We start from the raw sequence: 24650 nt of genomic DNA, 5'->3' as shown, positions 1-24650 counted from the left end.
CGAGTCCCAAACTATATGCTGAGGTACTCCACACTCAGTATTGAATTGAAAAAATTCTTTAATGTCTTTTTCAATGGAATCTGTAACCGATTTCATAGACAGAAGTTTACTATCCAATCTCCAATTAAAAGAAAAAGATCTTTCAGTGATTCCTGACATATAACCTTCCAACCATGCATGATCAGACCAAATCATTGGGCCAATGTCTACTTTAAAAAAAAGGTTAGAAATAGAATCCGAAACTAAAAGAAAATCTATTCTGGAATAAGTTTGATGACGAGAAGAAAAGAAGGTATAGTCTCTTTCTTTTGGATGCCTGCTTCTCCAAATGTCTGACAGATTATAGGATTGAAAGATTTGAGCTAAATCATTTTGGCCATTCGAATCTTTTGATTGAGACCATTTATTGGCAGATAGAGGTAGCAGGCTTTTTTGAGATCTATCTAAAGAAGGATTGACAACATAGTTGAGATCTCCTCCCAAAATAATGGGCCCTTTATGAAAAGTTTGAAGTTGTGACAACGTATCTTTAATAAATGCAATTTGTCCATCATTTGGAGCATACACCGATGCCAGAGTATAAGGGCTACCATTAAAGACCCCATTGATAAAAATATACCGACCCCTAGGGTCAATTGAGGAATTTTCAAAAGTGAATTGGACTGATTTACCTATTAAGATGGCCACACCTCTTGCTTTGGAGGACCCGTAAGCTTGAAATTGATGAGCAAAAAATTTTGACTGGAAGACCTTGGGCTGGTTACCCTTAAGGTGAGTTTCTTGCAAAAAAACTATATCTGGTTTCTGATGAGAGATGGCAGAGGCAACCCGTTTTTTCTTAATTAAATTATTTAGCCCATTACAGTTTAGAGATAGAAATTTCAAGTGGCACTCTGCCATAATTGAAAGAGGAAATAACCAAGGTTATCAAAATTATTGCAATTCATAGCTTTGAACCCAGGTGCCACCAGGATAGCTCGAGGCGAATCCTGTAGATCAAATTTCAAAGGTATGAGGACAGATTTCAGATCAAAGGCTTTAAAAAACTTCCAACTAAATCCATAATAATTCAATACAGTTATGCTGCCCGTAACACAAACAAAAAACCATAACCAACACCAGTGGTCTAGCATTAACAGACACTAGCCACTAACTCACCCTCCAACTCTGTTAACCCAAACTTGGGAAAACAACAACTATTTACTTAAAAGGATAAATTTGAAGCGGAAGTCTTCGTTACTGAAGACACCACACAACTAGCAACAACTACCAAATGGAGCTAATTAAAAAAAACTGAAGTTCTCCATTCTCCCTCTCTGCCAAAAATGCTTATATTTAACACTATCAACCCAGCAAAAATAAAATTTATAAACAGAATAACAGAGCCGAATGTATAGAAAGTTTATAATGAAAGGCCAAACAAAGCTGATCGAGTCAAGGCTAAAATGCCTAGAAAGCCACATATAATAAAACCTGTGCCTTTTACCAACTCAGGTTAGTGAATTAAAGATAATTACAGGCAAACTAATATACCATGTGTAACAGCATCAGATCTCGATCCCAAAGTTATTGTAAGACTTAAGACACTATGATAAAAATACAATGAAACTTTAAACAGAACTATGAACGCTATTAAATACTGGTCTCCCCAAACACTCCCCACCAACTATCCTTCAGCCACTTATAAGCCTATGTAGGGAGATATGATGGTGAGGGAAACAAGTTTCCAAACCTTCATAGTAGCATAAGGCACAAACTGACACACACATACATTCCCTACCCACCCTCTGTCTCACAGATTCATTTCCATTCAACAATTCACACAGGAAGGGAAAAGGTCCTGACAATTCATTAACTCATAGTAGAAAGAAATATATTGATATAAAACCCTAATCATACTATTCAAGTTTCTCACTCTGATCTACCCCCCCTCACTCACTCTCTCTCCCTCCCTCTCTCCCACTCCCTCACTCAACACCCAGCCTCCCCATTCCAGCTCCTACTCAAACCATATATTCCAAGTCACCCCATTCTTCCAATCATGCATACCCAATCAACCAAGAAGATTTCCTTTAATGAGTTGATTTGAATTAATAACTCCCTCACATTCATAACATTGTGTTCAAAAGATATAAATAACCAAAAAAAAGGGGGGGGGACCCCCCAATTTCGTATATAAACATTGCTTCATAGGCACGAAACAATCATCAGCATATTTCTAAGCCGTGACAGAGTTACACGTAGGCAAAGCTTATAAGTCAGCAGTTCAGTAGGCAAAGCTTATATGTCAGGAAAAAAAAAAAAAAAAGAGGACGTCAAGAATCCACACAAAAAAGGGAAGATTTCTGCATAGCAACAGTTCCAGCGTTTAGCTTCTAGGAGAAACAGGCCGATCAGGACGGTTCATAGGCACACGACGCCATCTAGTGTCTGAAGTTATTGAGTGAACATGTGAGACTGCTTCTATAAGGCCGGTGGGAACAGGAAGATTCAAATCTCTCAGCATGCTTAGGCCTGAGTCAAGGCCTCCAGCGACAAACGACCGATCCTGTACAGTAACTTGCAGCTTGTACGAAGCAACCCATCGATATCTGATGTTTTCCCTGTTCAGGATTTCAATAATTGGCTTCAAAATTTTCCGCCTTTGCAAGGTTTCAGAAGACAAATCCTGTAGAATTTGGATGTTGTAATCTCCTAGCAGAAGTGGATTTATAGCCCGGGCTTTTTGCAGCAGCTTGGATTTAACTGAGGCAGAAGAGAAACGGACTAAAATGTCCCTAGGCAACGAAGTTTTCTGTGTGCGCAAAGGGCCAATTCTATATGCAGCCTCCAGGGCACAAAGATCAGATTCAGAAAAACCCAATGCCTTTGATAGCCAGGAGGCTATAAGAGATTTTAGGTCAGAGGGAGAGGCAGAGTTCTCGGGGAGCCCGCGAATTTTAACATTCCCCATTTTCAGTTGGTTCTCAAGTGCAATAATTTTATCAGTGGCCCATTCATCTCTTTTATAAAAATACTGAGTGTCCTCCTGCACAGCACATGCCATGTTAAAAGCAGAATCTGCAGTCTCTGCCACCTTCTCTAAGGACGTTTTGAAACCCTCCAACTGAGCAGAAAGGGGCTGGATCATGGCAGATATTTTGTCAGTCATATTTTTTTCCAGTTTTTGAAAAGCCTCCATTACCTCAGAACGAAATGAAGCTAGGTCTGCTGCTGTGTTTTCCCCTTCTCCCGACGCCATCTTGCTTGCAGGGCTGCTTGCTTTTCCTGAGGCCTTAGCCTTAGGCTTTTTGGGAAAATAGTCTTTAACAGAGTTCCTTGAGTTTCTTTTTGATCTGGATTTTTGACCATCTACTGTTCCCATACTAATTAAAGAAAAAAAAGAAAACAAACAACAACGCTGGGCGCTTGCTTAAGTGGATTTGGCAGGGGTAAGTAAGGAGCTCTGTTTTCAGGCGTCCATTCCCTATGCGTGCGACGCCACGCCCCCCAGAAAGCTTTTGATAAAGTTCCTCATCAAAGGCTCCTTAGTAAGCTCAAGAGTCATGGGGTAAAAGGACAAGTCCTCTTGTGGATCAAAAACTGGCTAATTAATAGTAAACAGAGAGTGAGTATAAATGGGTTATCTTCACAGTGGAGGGTGATAAGCAGTGGGGTACCACAGGGCTCAGTACTGGGTCCGATGCTTTTTAACTTGTTCATTAATGATTTGGAGTTTGGAGTAAGCAGTGAAGTGGCCAAGTTTGCAGATGTCACTAAATTGTTCAGGGTGGTGAGAACCAGAGAGGATTCTGAGGCACTCCAAAGGGATCTGTTGAGGCTGGGTGAGTGGGCGTCAACGTGGCAGATGAGGTTTAATGTGGCCAAATGCAAAGTAATGCACATTGGGGCCAAGAATCTCAGCTACAAATACAAGTTGATGGGGTGTGAACTGGCAAAGACTGACCAACAGAGAGATCTTGGGGTTGTGGTAGATAACTCACTGAAAATGTCAAGACAGTGTGCAATTGCAATAAAAAAGGCCAACGCCATGCTGGGAATTATTAGGAAGGGAATTGAAAACAAATCAGCCAGTATCATAATGCCCCTGTATAAATCGATGGTGCGGTCTCATTTGGAATACTGTGTGCAATTCTGGTCACCGCACCTCAAAAAGGCTATTATAGCATTGGAAAAAGTCCAGAAAAGGGCAACTAGAATGATTAAAGGTTTGGAACAATTTCCCTATGAAGAAAGGTTAAAACGCTTGGGGCTCTTTAGCTTGGAGAAACTTTGACTGCGGGGTGACATGATAGAGGTTTATAAGATAATACATGGGATGGAGAAAGTAGAGAAAGAAGTCCTTTTCTCCCTTTCTCACAATACAAGAACTCGTGGGCATTTGATAAAATTGCTGAGCAGTCGGGTTAAAACATATAAAAAGAAGTACTTCTTCACCCAAAGGGTGATTAACATGTGGAATTCACTGCCACAGGAGGTGGCGGCGGCTACAAGCATAGGCAGCTTCAAGAGAGGGTTAGATAAAAATATGGAGCAGAGGTCTATCAGTTGCTGTTAACCACAGTGTGTATATATGTGTGTGTTTATATATATATATATATAATTTTTTTGGCCACTGTGTGACACAGAATGTTTGACTGGATGGGCCATTGGCTTGATCCAACATGGCTTCTCTTATGAGTATGATTCTAAAATGCAGTTTTTTAGGTTTGTTTTGCCTGATTAATATATTGCCTGGCACTTTGGGATAATTGTGATTTTTTTTAAATTGTGATAATCTAGCTACAAACTACTTTGAATCTGTTCAAGCTATACATTTTTAAATAAATCAGTAGAGAGCAAGAGAGAGATCTTGGGGTCATGGTAGATAACTCACTGGAAATGTTGAGACAGTGTGTGACTGCCATTAAAAAAAGGCCAACGCCTTTTTAAGAAAGAAGTACTTTTCTTCCTTTCTCACAATACAAGAACTCGTGGGCATTCAATGAAATTGCTGAGCAGTCGGGTTAGAATTGATAAAAGGAAGTACTTTTTCACCCAAAAGGTGATTAACACATGGAATTCACTGCCACAGGAGGTGGTGGCAGCTACAAGCATAGCCAGCTTCAAGAGGGGATTGGTTAAATGTATGGATTAGAGGTCCATCCATGGCTATTAGCCACAGCTTATTGTTGGAACTTTCTGTCTGGGGCAAGTGATGCTTTGTATTCTTAGTGCTTTGCTGGGGCACAGTGGTAGGACTTCTAGTGTCCTGGCCCCACTGATGGACCTCCTGATGGCACCTGGGTTTTTTGGCCACTGTGTGACACAGAATGGTGGACTGGATGGGCTACTGGCCTGCTCCAACATGTCTTCTCTTATGTTCTTATGTTCCACAAACAATGCAAAATTCAAGAGGGCTTTTCTGCACGGTTAATAAGACTGCCCACTACAAAATAGTTTTGCAAACTTACTTGGCTAAATGGTTGAGAGTTGTGGTCTTTATTGCTGTGTATAGCATATTAGAAGTTGGATCCTATTATGTAATTTTTATAATGTTAATACTTATGCTATGATTTATCTGTCATAATAAATGTTAGATGATTCTTTTTAGGTGGGTATTTTTCTGTTAATATCACGGTATTATTTTGAGGGAAAGCTATGTAGTTTTGTGCTGCTTTTAATTTTCTGTGAAATAGGCTTTTTGTGAGCTGGTGTGATTGTAGGAAAGGTGGCATATAAATACTTGAATACATTGGGAGTATTCAGTGGTGTGATACTGGATATTTGGAGGTGGCAATGGGTTAAAGGTTAAAAACCACTGTTCCAATTTATGTGAACTGAAAAGAAACCAGTGTATCTTCCTATTGTAGTACCTGATGAACCTACAGTGACTTGTGGTAGTTTGAAGACATTTGATACAACTAATAGACTAAAGCAGGGGTCCCCGTGCCGCGGACCAGTACCAGTCCGTGGCCTGTTAGCAACCAGACCTTGAGTTGTATAATTATTGCATTATATATTACAATGTAATAATAGAAATAAAGTGCACAATTGTATCATCCCGAAACCATCACCCTCCCCCGGTCCATGGAAAAATTGTCTTCCACAAAACTGGTCCCTGGTGCCAGAAAGGTTGGGGACCACTGGACTAAAGCATCATAAATTTGAACGGTCTGGTGGTTGATGCAAGATTACTTTGCTCCTCAAAATATGGTTCCTCACGCTTCAGAAACATGGAGCTATTGAAGATATATTTGTGTAGTATAAGGTAATGGACTATTCCTTTATTGCAGGAGCTGAGGGAAACACATAATAAGCAGCAGCTGCAGAAGCAAAAAAGCATAGAAGCTGACAAGCTAAAACAAAAGGAGCAAGAGAAAAAGACAGAACTGGAAAAACAAAAAGATAGTCAGAGGTAAGTTAATTTATAGAAACTTTATTTCATAATTGCTGTGGACCATAAAGCTAACGTATACTAAATCAGCTGTTTGGTCTTGACTGGTGGTTGCTCTCCAGGGTCTTTTGCATCACCTGCTTCCTGATACTTTTAGCTGGAGATAACCAGAATTGAACCCAGGACCTTCTGCATACAAAACAGATCGTTTATCACTGAGTCATGGCCCTCCCACCATGACTCCCGCAAATTTGAACACCTGGAACTTTGACATTTTGAAGACGATCCAGAGCCAGTTTGGCATACCGGTTAGGAGCACAAACTCTAATATGGGAGAACCAGGTTTGATTCCCCACTTATCCACATGCACTTAATGGTGTGACCTTGGGTCAGTCACAAGTTCTTTCAGAGCTATTCTCTTAAGAGCACTTCTTGACAGAGCGCTCTCAGCTCCCCCTTCCTCACAGGGTGTCTGTTGTGGGGAGAGGAGGGGAAAGAAGTTTGTAAGCCACTCTGAGACTCTGTATGAAAGGCCAGTCTCTTATTCACTTCCCTTTATGTATAGAAAGAAGACTAAGTTTAATATAGGGTCATGTTTCTCCAGTTTTTGGTTTACTAAACATACTGTGTTAATTCCTACATGGGCATAGCTTATCAGTATATATCTCTAGATAGTGTCTTTATGAGGGGTAGATGTCTTGGCAAATTATATATTTCAGCCCACCACTCATGTTACAAATGTACTGAAAGAAGTCATTCTCTCATTCCGCCCCCCCCCCCCCCCCAATTCTTCATAATTTTTTTCCCTATCTGGAATTTCCTAGTTCTTTAGATTGGGCCCTTTCTTTGAGCCTGTCTATCCCATCTTCCTGAGAGAATGCACTTCAACATTTGCTTAAGTCCTTTTTTCTGTATGTACTGGTCCATTTAGAAGTAAGTAGACATTCCTTGAACATGCATTAGAATGTGTGATTTGGACCATAAAGCTACACTGCTTTTAAATAAACATAGTAGCTGTGCTGTGGTGAAATCGGTGATTTTGCCCACTGCTGGTGGAAGTGTCCTCATATTACTTCATTCTGGCATGAGATTTTGCAACAAATCAAAATTATAATGGGATATGAAATTCCATTTCTTCCTCAACTGATCTTCCTGGACATCTGGCAAGATCCAGCAGTACCTCAATTTAGGCGAGAACTGATAACTAACATGCTAATAGCAGCAAAAACCCTAATTGCTTCAAAATGTTCCATCAGTCTCCAGCTGGTTATCCAAGGTTTGGGACATTCTCATACTAGAAAAAATTACTAGAAAAAATCTCATACTAGAAAAAATTACAGATCATATCCAACATTCAAACTCAGACAATGATAACTCGAAATTCACAGAGAAATGGTTTCCTTTTATTGAGTTCATTACAGCAGATGACATTCAACCACAAACCAGAATATCTTGATCTTCTCTACTTATAAGCTTTTAATATTTTCCTTCAGTTGTGTTTTTTGTTTCTTTTCTATTTAGTAACGCTTTTTTATTTCTCCCTTTTCTTTTACTATGCTAGTCATGGATTGCTCCTAATTATAATTACCTGATAGTAAATTTTGGCACAACCTGTAATAGTTTTCATAGAGAATATTTAGGCAGTTTAGAATTCATAGCAATACAAAATTAATAGTTTAATGATGATATGGGTTCAATTAGATTGATTGTATTTTGATACAGGAATTCTTGCCTTAATTTTAATTTTGTTTTCATCTTGACCTCTCTCCTTGGATAGAAAATGGTCTACATATCTAGATACATCTTTATAACTTAAAATCCTTACTCAATATTTTATTGTATGCATGTAAGTATTTATGCTTGTTTATAACCTGATTCCATAAGTTTAATTGTATATTAATATTGATATTAACTTGTATACTTTCAAAAAATTCAATAAAATATATAAATAACATAGTAGCTGCTATATATTCTGTCCATTGAATCTGTTGTAGTTCATGCTATGACCTTGTGCAATTGAGATGAGTACATATTCAGTCATGTCAGGCAGGAAGGTGGGGAGTTGGGAAACCCTATCAGAACTAGTCATTTTCCATGAGGCATTGCACTGAAAGTTCCTTATTTCTCAATATGGTTTTTCACAGCAGTCCAAAAATGGTTTTCCAGGATTTCTGCACATTTACCCAGAAAGCAAATTTCTAGCACCACCTAACTATATGCAGGGCTTGGTCTAGGTAACATCTAGACGTTGCACTCCTTGTGTCTTAAAAATCGAGCTCATGGCTTGCTATATCCGCTATTTACATATAGATAAGGGTATATAGTGACCTGGCCTATTGAACCTCTCCAGTCTATATACCAACTGCACCCTTTCCAAAAAAAAAACCCTCACTGTGATTGCCCTTATTCTCAGCACTGTTAAGATTAGATTATTGTAATATAGTCTGTGCCTTTGGAAATCTCTTGGGAACTTCAGCTGGTTTATTGGGTTTAAGAAAGGATGTTGACAGGGAAACTATCATATTAGCCCTGAATAAGATCTGTATGTGTTCCCAGTTTATTTCTGGGTGCATATAAATGTACTAAAAGTTCTGTGTAGCCTAGGCCCAGGATTCCTGAAGTATTATCTACTGCAGGGGTGTCAAACTCATTTGTTATGAGGGCCGGATCTGACATAAATGAGACCTTTTGGGGCCGAACCATGTCGGGTTGGACCGAGCCATGCCAGACTGGGCTTTGTGTGTACCTATTTAAGATTAGGTAGCAGAGATATAAATTTTATAAGGAACACAGACAAACCCAAATATATATATTTTAAAACTTAAAGCATGCTAAAAACGCTAGCATTCATTGGTTTTAAAGATGCTTTCCTTGTATTTCTCCCATGGGATCCAGGGAACTGGGCAAAGGAAAATCTGGCTCTTTCCTTCCTTCCCCAGGGGACTGGGGAGGAAGAGCCTCAGCCAATAGAAGGAAGAGAAGCTTGGCTCAGTTGTTCCACTGTGTAATTGAGAGAGCCTGGTAAAGCAAGCTATTCTTCCCCACTTCCTCCCCAAGGGAGCAGCTGTAGCCAATGAGAAAATAGAAGTTTAGCTCCTGTATGATTAAGCCAGCCTTGCAAAGCAAGCTGTTATGCAGAAGGAAGCAAGAGATAGGGAGAAGGAAGCAGCCAGTTGCTCAGGGGCCTGATAGGAGCTCTGCGGGGCCTTATTCGGCCCCCAAACTGCATGTTCGACACCCCTGATCTGTTGATATATGAACCCACTCGTCCATTGAAATCTTCTATACTCTGCATAGTACTGCCCATGGAAGTGAAATTGAACATATTTGTGAAAATGGAATATAAATAAATAAATGCTCCTTTGGAAGATATCTGAAGAGCAGCTACGGGCCCCATAATTTGTTCAGCATTATAATGTTGCAGCCTGAGCTTTGATATCAGTTTCTCTTGGTAGCCTGGGACCTTGGTAGATCCTGAACTGTTGGAGGGATGCCCGGGAAGTCTTAGGAGTTTTGTATGTTCATCATACAAAATCTGCGGATTCTTTATTTGAACAAGACATCTTTGTCTTTCTTTTGTTGATAGCTTGTACAAGAATAAAAGTGTGTTGATTTCTTATTTATTGTTCTATGGCGGGGTTGGTTTGTTTTTTGTTTTTTTAAAAAACAGGCTACTGTTTGGTCATTCTGAAGCTTGGAGGGACATACTTCTCCAGGGAATTGGTGTTAACTTCGTGTTAGCTGGAAGAAGCATAAACATTCCTGTCTTGTCCTCTTGCTCATTCAACAGAGAAACTTCATAATAAGTTTCTCTTATATGTCAATTTCTATCAATAGTGAATGTGTTTATTATAGTGCTTTCAGTAGGTTTTGCTAATGATACTAATACATAGTCACAAGAGGTATGTTCAGATTCTAAAATACAGTTTTGTGTCATACCCATTTTATTTTTCTGTATTTTCATTAGAAGAATTCAAGAACGGGAGAGACAGTGGCTTGATAGAATACAGCAGGAAGAAGAGCACCAGAGGCCAAAAAAAATTCAAGAAGAAGAAAAGCAAAAATGGGAAGAGTTAAGTAAAAAGAAAGAACATGAAGACAAGAACAAACAAGAAGTACAAGAAAAATTGAATAAACTTTTGCATCAGCATAAAGATCCAGCAAAGCTGACTATCCAAGCTCCTTGGTCAAGCACAGGTACAAAATAATGGGAGACAATTAATATGCATGTATAAGTTTACACATGAAATTGTATTAATTTTGGTAGAGTACTTCTGCTTTTCTTCTCGGTGAAGCAGGGGATAAAAACATGAAGTATTATGGTAGCATAAGAACTCATCAGACACTTCTATGCAAGTCAATAGGACCTGATTTTCACATAAAATATAACTTTTTAAATACTTTTGTTTTCATGAATATAGAAAAGGCTCCACTAACAATTTCTGCTCAGGAAGATGTAAAAATAGTATATTATCGAGCACTATATCCTTTTGAATCCCGAAGCCATGATGAGATCACTATCCAGCCAGGAGACATCATCATGGTAAGGAAATAATGTAGCATTATTAAATCAGACTTTTAACACTACTTATGATAAGGTGCCTTGTGGTGATGAGCTGGATGAGAGCCAATAAACTGAAGTTCAATCCAGAAAAACTGAGGTTTCACTGGTTAACAAAGTAGTGCTTGACTATGGAATAAAGGTGTACGGATGGGGCTCTGGTTACATCCAGATTTGATTATTGTAAATCTTTCTACATGGGATTGCCTTTGAAGACTACTCAAAATGTTTATTTAAAGCATTTTAATGCCACCTTTACACCCAGTTTATGGTCCCCAAGATGGCAAACAATCAAAGACATCAGAACAAGCTATTGAAAGACAGATACAAACCACAGTTAAAACACAGAAAGGAGAGTCAGTGAAGCAATGCCAAATGAAACTTGTGGAAACTAATGATAGAGGGAAACGGACAAATCTCTCTGAGGAGGAATTCCATAATGTTGGTATCATGGCTCAGAAAGCCCTTTCTCAGTTTGCCAACCATCTGGCCTCATACAGCAATGACACCCAAAGAAGGGACCCTGAAGATAATTGCAGTGGTCAGACAGTAGGGTAACCTTCAGATATTACGGCCCCAATCTGTATAGGGCTTTGAAGGTTAATACCAGCACCTTGAATTGGACCCAAAAGCTAAATAAGAACCACTATAAAGTGGATGAAGCTGGTGAAAGGCACCTCTGACCATTACTGCCTTGTTATTCAGCAGTAGATCAGCAGCACCCCACCCTCAAACTACAAACCTGCTCCTTTGGGGGAATGCAACCCTATCCAGAACAGGAGACACATCAGTCCCAGGGTCAGTCTTTTTGGCTACCAGTAGCACATCCATTAGTTACAGAGTGCAGCAGCAAGGCTGCCAACATCCCTGAAACTAACATGGCTTGCCAGTTCTGAAATAGCTATGCTGAGTTGTAAATCCTACCAAGCATGGTTGATAATCTCAACATAATGAGATCTTAACAACTGGCATCTCCCATATCATCTGCCTGAATATTAGATCTGCTTCAGAGGCTGTTGAGTGTACCACTGTTTACCAAAGTGAACTAGATGGATACGAAGGATAGGTGAGATTTACCATATGTAAGCTTTGCTAAGTTTCGTATGCTTTATTCTCCCAGGCTTTTAGGAATTAGTTTAACTGATTATATTCTTCATTTGAATGGTTGCTATTATTGCTGCTAAGCAGGTTTTATATTTAATTGACTGTTACTGATTCCATTGTCTTAATTATTTAGAAAGTTGACTTGATTGTTACTGTTTATTCATATCATAAGACACCAGCTTACTGTTGGTTACTCTTTGCCTACTCTTAGTTACATTTAAGATGTTGTTCCAGTGCTCTGTAAGTTTGACAAATTGATTAATTTTTATTTCTTATTAACAGGAATAGCTCTAACACAAAGGATTCAATTTCTGAGGCAGTTGGAAGGGGGAGATGTAGTTATTAGAGGCAATCACATAGCAGAAAGCTTGTTCGGCATGCCCCCTCTAACCTTTATAGTTTGTTTTTAGGGGGGAGGCATACTGATGCTCTTCCATAGCTTCCTTAATGGAGAAGAAAAACACAGGTGAAGATAACTTCTTTATAGTTTAGATCAGGGGTTTCAAACTCATTTGTTATGAGGGCTGGATTTGACATAAATGAGACCTCATCAGGCTGGACCATGTGTGTCATAAAATGTAATGTCAGGTAGCCGTGATATAAACTTTATAAAGGACACAAACAAAGATTTTTTTAAGAAAATAAATAATGCTTAAAAGATTAGCACTCTGGCAACATTTTGTTCATTTAACAGTTTCTGATAACTGACACCTCTTGCTGTGAATTATTGCATCAAAATCTGGAGACAATATCTGTGCTATAGCAGTCTTGAATATGCAGTTCAGGTGTTCAGATGTGTGTAAGTTGCAAATTTCTTTTGATTACAGAAATCTCATGGTAAGTGCTTTGAGCCTAAGACCCAGCGGAAGACATGAAATGGCTTCATGTGCTAGTCAACCAATGGAAAAAAATAGAGGCTTTGCTCTGTAGCTCCAGTGCAATTGAGCAAGCCTGGCAAAGCAAGCTGTAATGTAGAAGGAAGCGAGAGAGAGAGAGAGAAGGAATCAAATGACAGTGAAATGCTCATGGGCCTGATATGGCCCTCGGGCTGTTGTTTGACTCCTGGTTTAGATAATTCTAAGAAAGAAATTCATGTGACAAGTTTCAGTGATGAACTGGGCTTCAGTCAGTGCCACAGTCAGTGCCATATGTGCAAGCCTAACTCAGGCAGAACTTTTAGCTTCTAATGACTGAAAAGATGCTAAGTTTTTGAAAGGTTTTGAAAGGCATGCTAGGTTTTTGAAAGGTTTACTGATAAACTAGACTGCTGCCTGTGAAAGCTTATTTTAAATAAATATCCTGGTGTTTAAGATGACACGATTTCCTTATGTGTCTGCTGCAACAAACCAATAAAGGTATTCAACTTGGTAATGTAAGAACAAAAAAGTGTAAACATGTGGGATGGTGAAAGGGAACTAAACTGTGAGTCCTGAGGGCCTTCTGTCCCCCAAGGGGCAGCTTATTGAGCTGCATTTGGCAGGGGGAGGTGAGATATTCCCATACTGCTGATGGAAATGGTTCCTGTTACTATAGATTCAGATCTGGTCATCCAAGCTGCTCTTCAGTCAGCATAACCTGTTAGCTTTTGAAAGTACACTTGCAAGTTTTAGTTGAGAATGTGGAAAAGACAGTAATGTGTAAATGTTAATTGCAGATTGAAATGTTCAACATTGTATATTTTAGTGCTGTGGCTTATTGCTCAGGAAAGTTTAGAATAACCAGTTACTTAAATAATCCTTGTCAAAATTATTGAGGTGGTTCCTATCCTGCCATTCTGTTGAGCTATGTTTGAAGTCCTCCTCCTGTGTAAGGGGTTTCTTGGTTGAAGGCAGACTCCTTGGTGGTTAGATCTACTCCACTGCTATTTAAGCTTACAGCCTATAATAATTTTTTTAAAAAATTGGTTGTTTTGAAGAAATAGCAGCATTTCCAAATTTCTGCTTTCCTGTCAGGACTGTATCAAAGACCTTTGCCATGTTTCCTATATGTATACTTCAGTTTCACGCAAGTAGTTATAGTACCTTTAATTGGCTGAATGTCATGGTTTTGAAGAATATAATTAATTATGAATAGCATTATATCTTTATCTTCCATATTGCTAAACTGTTACTTTGCATGCAGGTGGATGAGAGCCAAACTGGAGAACCTGGATGGCTTGGAGGTGAATTGAAAGGGAAAACTGGATGGTTTCCTGCAAACTATGCAGAAAGAATTTCTGAAAGTGAAACTCCAAACTCTGTAAAGCCAGTTATCGACACTGCAGCTGCCCCTAAAGTTTCAGTGCGTGAAACCCCCACAACTCCTCTGGCACCACCTCTCCCTGCAGAATCAAGTACTGCTGCCAACAACTGGGCAGACTTCAGTTCAACGTACGGTTTCATTGGGGTTCAATACTCCTTATAATTCTAGAATGAAATTATCCATAGAGGGTTATGTACCATTGCCAATAAATTATCATACATCAATTCCACCTACTCATACATAGTGCTTTTTGGCACATTCACGGAACAATGTAGCTAGTTCAGGATAACAAAAATTACAGTTTTGAAAGATGTTAGTAGATTTGTTATATGACAATTTAAAAACTGTTTTAAAACATTTTTCATCTATGACCTTAGAAGGAAAAAAATTAGAAAGCCTGGCAGTTTTAGAGTTTCAGTTTTAACAGTGGGGGGAATATTGACTTTTATCTTAATGTAATATTAACACTGTATAAAGAAATATGATCAACAAATGGCTATAGTTGCCCAAGGGATTATTAGTGTTGTTTTCCCTTTAGAGTCTAGCCAAAACAAAATGACTTTTTAAAAAGGAATATACTTTAAATACTTGTATGCCCACTTTCTCCCAAGCACCTCAACTCAAGATGGATGGGGGTGGGGCATTGGGACGCTAGATGGCGGACGCCTGAATCTTCAGCTCCCAACCGAACCTCCCTCCGCCAGCAACAATCGTGGGGAAACTCAAAAAAACCTCCCTGGCATGCAACAGAAGAATGGAGTGAGTAAATCCCTACAAAAATCGCCACAAAAAAACCCCCGCAAAAACAAGGAGACATTTAGAATCAGCCAGGGAAGTAGTTGGAAATAGCGCAAACAGAACAATTCACAAAATGGCAGCCAAAAAGTCCGCAGAGAAGAAAGCCCCTCAGAAAGACTCTGTATCTCCTAGTCTCCTTCAGAAAATTCTAAAAGACTCTCTGGAGAACATGGAAAAATGGACTCCACGCTGGACTCCAAAATGGACTCCACGCTGAATGAGAAAATAGCACCCATAGCAGAACAGCTTAAAGACCTGTCTCTCCAAGTCAAAAAACAGATGCAAAAGCAGAATCGGTGTTGACTTTGGGTATGACTTTGCAAACAGAAAACCAGATACTCTAAAAAGAAACATAAGATCTTAAAGATAGAGTTATAATATTAAAAACACAAGCCCTCTCTCAGCATTTGAAATTTAGAGGCTTCACAGAGATACCGGAAGAAGCATCAACCCTATTGCAAGACATGAGCATCTGGCTGGCCCAAATTCTGCACCTGGAACAGGATACATACCCTATTCTACTGAAGGCTCATTGCATTGGAACACCAAACAAGCCTCAGAGTAAACTCCTGAGGGACATCTTAGTCACATTTGCGGATATAAGGCAAAGGAAAGCTATTCTAGACAAAGCACGTGAACTGGGCTACCTCTTATTCCAAGATATCAGAATACAGATCTTTCCAGATTTGTCTGCAGCAGCACTGGAAACAAGGAAGAAACTCAAGGCAATCACAACAAGTCTGAGAGAAGCCTGTGTTTCATATTGATGGATTTCTCCAGTAAAGTTGATGGGCTACAAAAATGGGAACCAATATTTTGCAACTGACGAAGACTCGGGAATAGGACTGCTACAAGCTTTGAACATTGATCTTCCATCATCGCAAAATAGAAAATCTGCAAAAAGAAAGTTGTCACTATCGGATTCTCCTGAAAAAGAACACCCATGATTTTTGTTCTGCTACCTCGCAGAAAGCTTGACAGACTGGCCGGAAGAATACGTAAATATGTCACAAGTTTGGTTTATACTGAGATGCTCAACAAAAGATAATTTTGTATTATACATAAGCGGGCGGAGGGAGGGTCCTGGAATGTAAGAATTCCCCTCTGAAAGTGTTGATATTGGCTAAGAAAAATTTCTTCTAGGTTTAGGTAGGCCACAAACTAAGTCAACAAGGGTGGGAGGGAGAGGGTCTGTTTTGTGTTGTTTGTGCTTAGAGTGTTTTGTTAGCTTGGTAAAATAACATAAGCAGCATTTTAAAGTGACAGGCAGAGTTTGTTCAGTTAGTCATGTCTACTTTGTAATTGTTCAATAGACGCAGTTATTGCACCATTTGATAATCATCTGTAAATTCTGATTGGTAATAGCAAATTGAGTTTGTAATTTTGACTTAATTTATCACAATGATCTCAATATGGTCCTGGAATGTGAGAGGCCTAAATAATGATGTCAAAAGGTGGAGAATTACTGGTCATATCTTAAAAAATAAGCCTTAGATAATATTATTACAGGAAACCCATCATACCAATAAGAATTGTCAACTACTTTCATTCAAATGGTACACTGCCCAATTTACCTCACCAGGTACGTCCAAATCTAGAGGCACAGCAATTCTGCTAGCCAAAACCGTTAGGTTTGACCTAAAAGCAGAACTCTCAGACCCCCAGGCAGATTTCATTTTATAAAAGGCATGCTGAAAGGGGAACCTATAACAATAGGATCCATATATGCCCCGAACACAAACCAGGTTCAATTTATAAAAGAGACTCTAAACAAACTAAGTAATTTTCAGGAAGGAGAATTAGTGTTAGGTGGAGATTTCAATCAGGTCATGAACAATTGTTGGGACAGGTCAAATTTCAAAAAGAGAAGAAACAGAAAGGACTCCCCGACAGAGTTATTCTATGTCATAAACAAAGCAGGTCTACATGATGTATGGAGAAACAAACATCAAGGTGAAAGGGACTACTCTTACTATTCTGCTAAATATAATTCTTTCACCAGAATAGACAACCTGCTAACCTCATCGACTCTAGCTAGTCGAATCACAGAAACCAATATTGAACAAAAATCCTGGTCAGATCATACTCCAATATCCTTTACTTTTCATTTGAAAACATAACAAAACAACTCAAATAAATGGTCCTTAGACAAATCAATTTTATTAAAATCAGACATTAAAGAACAGATGGCGACAAATATCACAATTCTTTTTTAAGAAAACAAAATTGGAGGCACCACTGCTCAAAATACATGGGATACCATGAAAGCAGTTATTAGGGGCCAGGCTATAGCCACCACCACCTCCCTGAAAAAGACAAAAATTAAATTATTGCAAGATAATATAAAAATTCTGAAATCCCAGCACAAAAAATCAGGTAGTAAAAAAGTTTACAAAAAATTACTGGCAGAAAGAAAAATCTTAGAATCATTACTAACTGAAAAAATCCAAAAAGATCTACTTTACGTTAAGTAATCATACTGGCTAAAGTTCCCACGGCAAATCAAACTATTGGCGTGGAAATTATAAGAAAAAACAAATGCCAGACAAATTCATTGTATAAAAGCAAAATCTGGCAAATTATATACGAACACCAACCATATTGCTCAAGAATTATTCCAATTTTTCTCAAAATTATATTCCCACCAAAACATCTCACAAAAAGAAATTGAATCCTTTTTTCAAGAACATAAAGCGTCACAATCTATATCAGAATCCCATAAGGAAATTTTAGAGAAACCAATCAATGCTAAAGAAATTCTAGCAGCAGTTTTGCAATTTAAAAATAATACAGCCCTGGGAACGGACAGTTTTTCAAATCCCACCAGAATTTTTTAAAACCTTCAAGTCCGAATTGGCTGTACCATTTGAAACGCTATGTAAACACATTTTTGACTCAGGCCAAGTACCTAAGTCATGGTTGCAATCTGAAACCATCCCTATTCCAAAACCTGACAAATATTTGAGCTCTCCAGCATCTTACAGACCAATCACCCTATTAAATGCAGACAATAAACTATTTACTAAAATCTTGGCCAACAGATTAAAACTAGTATTACCTGATTACATTAAACCTGACCAGACTGGCTTTCTTCTCAGTAGAAATCTGTTAGACAACACCAGACAAGTCACCAGTTTAAGATCCCATTGTGAAACTACTGGGAAAAAAGCAGCAGTTTTAGCATTCGACAGCGTCAATATCATATATTTACAAACAGTCTTAAAATTAATGGGTTTTGGAAATAACTTCACAAAGTCTATCAATGCCTTATACAGCAACCCAGTAACAAAATTAAAAATCAACAATACCTATTCCAATTGGCTGTCTCTACAACAGGGCACACGTCAGGGATGCCCCCTTTCCCATCTCCTATTTATCACAGCGCTAGAACCACTAGCAGAACTAATACGCACGCAAGCAAATATACATGGTATAAAAGTTGGCCACAAAACACATAAAGTTGCATTATACACAAACAATGTAGTGTTACTCCTCACAAAATCCCAACAGTCAATTCAGGTGTTACAAGAATGCTTTCAACAATTCTCAAAAATTTCTGGACTGTCTTTCAGTAACCAGAAATCGACATTACATCCATTAAATAGACGCTAAAGAAAGCTCTTATCCCAGTTCCCCTGCGAATTAGTTTCCAAATCATGGAGGTACTTAGGGATCAACATACTGCTTAAATTGACAGATTTATTTGCAGGAAAATTACGCTCAAACACAAAAATCAATTGAACAACATTTAAATAAATGGAATGCCAAGGCAAACCCGAAGCTAGAACGGATTCATATTTTAAAAGGTTTTTTTCTACCCAAATACCTTTTTTTTATTTTGGGCCTTACCAATTTATATCAAACAGGAAACACTACACAAATGACAAAGCAAATTAAGTCAATTCTTTTGGCAATATAAAAAGGCAAGAATTAATTTTAAGACGCTCACCAGAGCTACCCAGACAGGTGGCCTGGGCTTGTCCAACTTAAGGCTATACTACCATGCAGCAGTCCTTGGAAACCTTATGAGAACGGCTACCTCACACCAACCCCCAGACTGGGTCGGTATTGATTTGGCCCCGTTACCGGAAAAGGCAATATATGACCTGTTATGGAATAAAAGTTTGATTTAAAACGTAACAAATAAACACTATAATCTGTTAGAACACTCTATCAAAATATGGAACTGCAACAGACAACCTCCAGAAATCTCTAATCAAGCCTTGTTCTTAAATCAAAGTTGGTTCCCCTGGGTCAAAGCCCTAGTGAATTTGATAAGTGGAAAACGGCAGGAATCTCAAAGGTAATACACCTATGCGAAAAAGGGAAAGTGCTGTACAAAGCAAACCCACAACAAAAACTTCAGTTCCCAATTCATTGGTACTCCTACCACTTTTGAACAACTTTTACACCAAAACAGAATGCAAGAACCATGCTTAATTACAACACTATACAACATCCTGAATGGAACTCACAATCCAATTGAATGAAACTAACTGGGCTAATATCTGGCCATTGCCTAGTTTTACAGCAAAAATCAGAAGAATAAAATGGCAATCAAACAAATTAATAACACGATGGTATTTAACCTCATCAAAGCAACACTGTTTCAACTCATCCAGCTCCCCATATTGTCCCAAACAATGTGGACAACTTGCTGCGTATTTACATGTTTGGTGGTCATGCCCAGCTACACAACAATTCTGGAAACAGATCATTAGGGTTGTAGATACAATGCTGCAAGTAAATATTCCCTTTGAACCTGGAGTGATTGTATTGGACAACTGGACCCCGAACAATATGCCTAAGAATAAGAGAAACATTATATTGTTATTACTATCTATAGCAAAGTCCATGATAGCCATCAGATGGAAGGAAAAACCTACATTACAAGCCTGGAAAGAAAAAATTTGGGAGTACTTCATTTTGACTAAAATAGCGTATGGTAACCAGTCTGTTTCGGCGAAAACACATGAAAATAATGTAATAATACAATGGTTGCCAGTGGTCTCCTATCTTTCTGAAGAACAGATTCTGCCAAAAAAATCCATTTATGAAAAAATGATTTATTTTTGGAGTTGTTTTTTATGTTATAAGATATAACATATGTTATAAAAGTTAATAGAAACAATAGTAAAATAGCATAGCTTATAGTAACACTGATAAGTTGTTTCTAATTATGAAAAGGTGTAGTGTAAATTCCTCTTTTGTGCAGGTAATAAGCTGTGTTGTGTATTTTATTAGTAATTGAAAATCACATTGTTGTAAACCTGTTGTACAATAGCAAGTTAATAAAAGTTTGAAAATTTAAAAAAACCCCTCAAGGTGGATGAATATATTTGTTATCTTAACCTAGTAATATTTTGTCCTAGTTGCCTCTTTTGTTCAGTAAAACATTCCTCTCCTCTCTGCACTTTAGAGTTGTTGCCCCCCCTCCCCTGGACTCTGTCTAGGGACATGAGATGTAAAAATGGTCTCTAAACATTGTTTAAGTATTTTTTTTACTCATAAGGTAACTATAAACCCTCTTGCATTATCCTCCAACTCCTGCTACACAGGCATAATCTTAAGGAAGCAGCACACGCTTTTTGAATCAACAAACCTGATTAGAATTCACTTCACAACCCATGATTCAACATCAAGGAAATATACTCTTCACTAAAGGGTGCAACTAGATGAGATGTGAGAGATCAGCATCTTTCAGTTTATTTATTTAAAAGCAGCTGTGGATGTATTTTGGATTGGGGCCATAGTGCTTAGGTGCAGGGTCCTTTGCACTGGATAACATTTGCTTACTACCAAAGTTGCCTAATAACCTATTAATGCCACTGTACAGATATTTGAATAAAATTTACTGAGTTTAATAAAGTTGTCTCATATGCTCTGAATACTATTTCCTAAATTTCAACAATGCTTATCAAATAATAATTCATACCAGACATTCAATAACAAAACAAAATTTTGGCACGCTCTGCTTTGGAGGGAAGTGCTTTGGTGCACTCTACCCTGAACAGATTCCAAGGAAGAAAATATTGTGTTGGACTTAGTGGAATTACTTTATGCAACACATACTGGGCACTTCAGTGGTGGAGAAATATTTTTCTCATGAAGTCTGATAACTATGGAGATTTTGTAAATTCCGTTCGAAAGGGATTTTCTACTGGTTGTTTCCATATGTGTTGTTGAATGTTTGCATGAATTGTTACTTGATAATTATTGTTGAAATTTATGAAATAGAATTAAGAGCATATGAGACTGAAATTTATTAAAACTCAGTCAATTTTATTCAGTGACATTAATAGGATTTCACACAGCATTATTATTGCTGTTACGTTACTGTATTCCCCCTGTGTTGTTTCCTCTTGTTCCTCAAAGTTGCCGTTAGCCTCAGCAGGAAAAAATAAATTCCATTTTTTCTACCCAGGAAGTTGTGTCCAGGAAGGGGAAGATTAAGCTTTCTAGTACTGTGGCCCTAATCCAGTACCTTCCCCCCCCATCCGGTTTATTTTAGATGTTATAAAATCGTAGATCTGCTGTATATCTTTTACTTACATGTAGGGATTTGATGGTCCCGGGTGGAAACATCGAATCCCCAGTGTGGGGGGGTGGGAAGGGACACAGGTTCTCATACTGTTTTTTTCAGGACTTCTTTGATTTTTCTTCAGAAAAACAGAGGTACACTGAAAAGAATTTCTACAAAATATTTAAATTTTTTGCGATGTGTAAAATGGATTTTAAGACAAGGATTTATTCAAAAAGTTAGTATGAAAATGTTTATGTAAGGCTATCTATAGCATTAGGTAATATTAATTGAGTATACTGTAGATATACAATATATTCTCAAAAGTTGTTTGTGGTTTAAAAGTAAATAATTTGGCAAAATTGATATGCTAGAATATCCATATATGCTGTACCTGTTCTGACTGAGGCAGCTTCTGTTGAAATAATACTTTCTTTTGTTTTCTAACTTCAACATTCATTTTTTCCTTATCTCTCAGATGGGAAAAATGTGCAGGGTAGTATAGAGTGGCAAAGTTTGCAATGTGCTCTCAAATAATGTGCATATTTGTTAAATTCCATAATATGCCAAATAGTACAATTTTATATATTAACTCCATTATGAATGATGCATTTTTGTTGTTAGTTTAAAAAGTTTGTTTGATAAGTATTACATACATTTGTTTCCACTCAAATTTCTATTTTTCCCCCATAGCTTCAAAATTTTGAGAAATTTTATAGAGCTAGTTTTGTCTTCACATAGTTCTGACAATCTACTGATTAGCCATTGTTGTAATTTACTAAGTCTTTATAGGGTGTACAAAGGCTACAAATAGAGCACTGTTCTTGGGGCTTCTGACACAATGTATTGGCTTGAATGAATAACCAAGGAGGGTTCAGTCATTGCTGAATTGCTTACGTTAAGTGGATTTAATTTTAAAGGCTTAGATACCTGCTGCTGCTGAGGGATGTGCTCAGAGCTTGGGAGTCATCACCTAACACAAGGAAGCAATCTGCCATTGTTATGTCTGAGTTCTCCCGAGTAATGACAAGTCTGGTTGAATATTGGTATCCAGAGATTATATTGTACTTTACCAATCTAAAATTGATTTTAGTGAATCAAAGAGACAAAGAGATTGTTGTAATAAATTGGAAATGGGCAAAGTGAATAGGATCATGATTTAAAAGAATGAATTTGCTCTTTAGAAAAATAGCAACATGTCACACTTTAGGCCACATGTATTCCAGCCACAATACCTGATCCCCTCGTCTGATGAAGTGTGCTTAGAGAGCACACGAAAGCTTACGCTCTAAATAAAATTTGGTTGGTCTTAAAGGTGCAACTTGACTCCTGCGTTGTTTAACTGCTTCAGACCAACACGACTGCCCACCTGGATCTATCTACTTTAGGCCACAGTTAACCTTTTTCCAGTTGAACCATGTTTATAGGTTGTGTGCTGTGTGTACGTGTGCACGCACAAAGTTTGGCTGACATCCTCTTAAAGGTATTTGTATAGAATAGGGTCCTTGCAGAATGTAGTGTATTACAAACAGATTTCTTGCTTGTTCAAATGCTGTGCAAGCAATTTCTGACCACTCTAAAGATACAGGAAGGAAAGCAGTAAGTGTATCCCCCATATTATAAATACCCCAAAGTTTCAAGGTAGAGGCAAAAGACCTGTGGAAGAAGCACAGTAAGAACTGTGGCACACAGTTTCGCTGCCAAAAACAGCAGTAATGACTTTCAGTGAGATTACATGCAAAGATGAGAAGTGGAGTCAGAAAGCATCTTGCTTCCGAGCGCTTCTTGTGTTTACCAGCTTGTTTAAAATAGTTGTATCCAACACTCTTCATAATGATGTGCTTGAGCGTACCAGAGTAAAATAATAAAATAAGTAATCTATAACATACAAAAAACAAGTATATTAAAAAAGAAGCAGGTAACTGTTAAAAACATCTTTAAAAATTGCAGTTCTCACAGCTGAACATCCCCAATCACCAGAATAAAGGAGGTTGGATATGTTTGATACTGCTTGAGAAAGGGAATCACCTGAAAAAGCTAGGAGAATGAAAATAGTTTAGCCTGGCATGCTCATACGTTTTCTGATTACTGTGGCAGATGTCACAGTAGTAGTTGTGTTTCAGAGAAGAGGGGAATGTGGAATGGCTTTCAGCTAAATAACATCTGGGACACAAGCCAATATTTTGAAGTGTATATCATAGTCACAATCTGTACAGAAATAAAATAGCATTCTGGTCTCTTCTTGACTGTAGTTGTACCACTATCTTTCTTTTTCAGATGGCCAGTGAGTACTAATGATAAGCAAGAGACAGATAACTGGGATGCCTGGGCAACTCAGCCTTCCCTTACTGTGCCAAGTGCAGGGCAGCTGAGGCAGAGATCTGCCTTCACTCCTGCCACTGTCACTGGATCTTCTCCTTCTCCAGTTTTGGGTCAGGTGAGTTGCTGTTTTTATGGGAAAAGCATTACACACTTCTGTGCCTGGTGATGTTTTACATTTGTGTACTGTATATGTCAAATAATATGTTCTCCATATATGGTTATTTAATCCTTCATTGATCCTGAGGCTGTGACTGTTAAGGTGGAACTTTTTTTTTGTATGCAGAAAGTCTCAGATTGAATCCTTGGCTTCAGTTAATCAGTAAGTGAAAGACCTCTGAGACTCTGGAGATCCATGGCGAATCAGAGTAGACAATACTAACTTTGGTAGGACAGTGGACCGACTCATTATCATGTGTGTTCAAAACACTAAAAGTAGACATGTCAGCAATATGTGTGGGCAACAGAAATTCAAAAAGCAGTTTGGTAAAACAAGAATTCCTAATCATTAAGTGTGAGAAATGCATAGTAATACTGTCTTGATTTAGTGCTTGGAAAACATACTGGCATTATTTAATAATGATTAAATGCTATTTTCCATTTCTCTTTCACTAGACCTCCACAAAATTGATATGGGAAATCATGGGAATTTCATTGGGCACAGGAGACAGCAGAAATGAGGGGAAATTAGGCAACACAGTCCAACTCCCTCTCCTACAAACAGTTTCTGC

At 38.2% G+C, this 24650-nt stretch overlaps 1 protein-coding gene across 4 annotated transcripts in view; it reads left to right on the top strand.

Annotated features, from left to right (window-relative positions):
* Nucleotides 1-24650, top strand: part of ITSN1 (intersectin 1) — a 197760-nt gene that overhangs the window by 100551 nt on the left and 72559 nt on the right. For all 4 annotated transcript variants that reach the window (XM_060234313.1, XM_060234314.1, XM_060234315.1 and 1 more), the window contains 5 exons: nt 6276-6397; nt 10344-10573; nt 10798-10919; nt 14163-14410; nt 23878-24037. In XM_060234313.1, the coding sequence (XP_060090296.1) occupies nt 6276-6397; nt 10344-10573; nt 10798-10919; nt 14163-14410; nt 23878-24037 (882 nt within the window). The remainder of the gene's footprint in view (nt 1-6275; nt 6398-10343; nt 10574-10797; nt 10920-14162; nt 14411-23877; nt 24038-24650) is intronic.

This window comes from Heteronotia binoei, chromosome 3 (genome assembly GCF_032191835.1).
Source record: "Heteronotia binoei isolate CCM8104 ecotype False Entrance Well chromosome 3, APGP_CSIRO_Hbin_v1, whole genome shotgun sequence".
Classification (NCBI taxonomy): Eukaryota; Metazoa; Chordata; class Lepidosauria; order Squamata; family Gekkonidae; genus Heteronotia; species Heteronotia binoei.
This window is presented reverse-complemented; position numbering and strand designations above follow the sequence as displayed.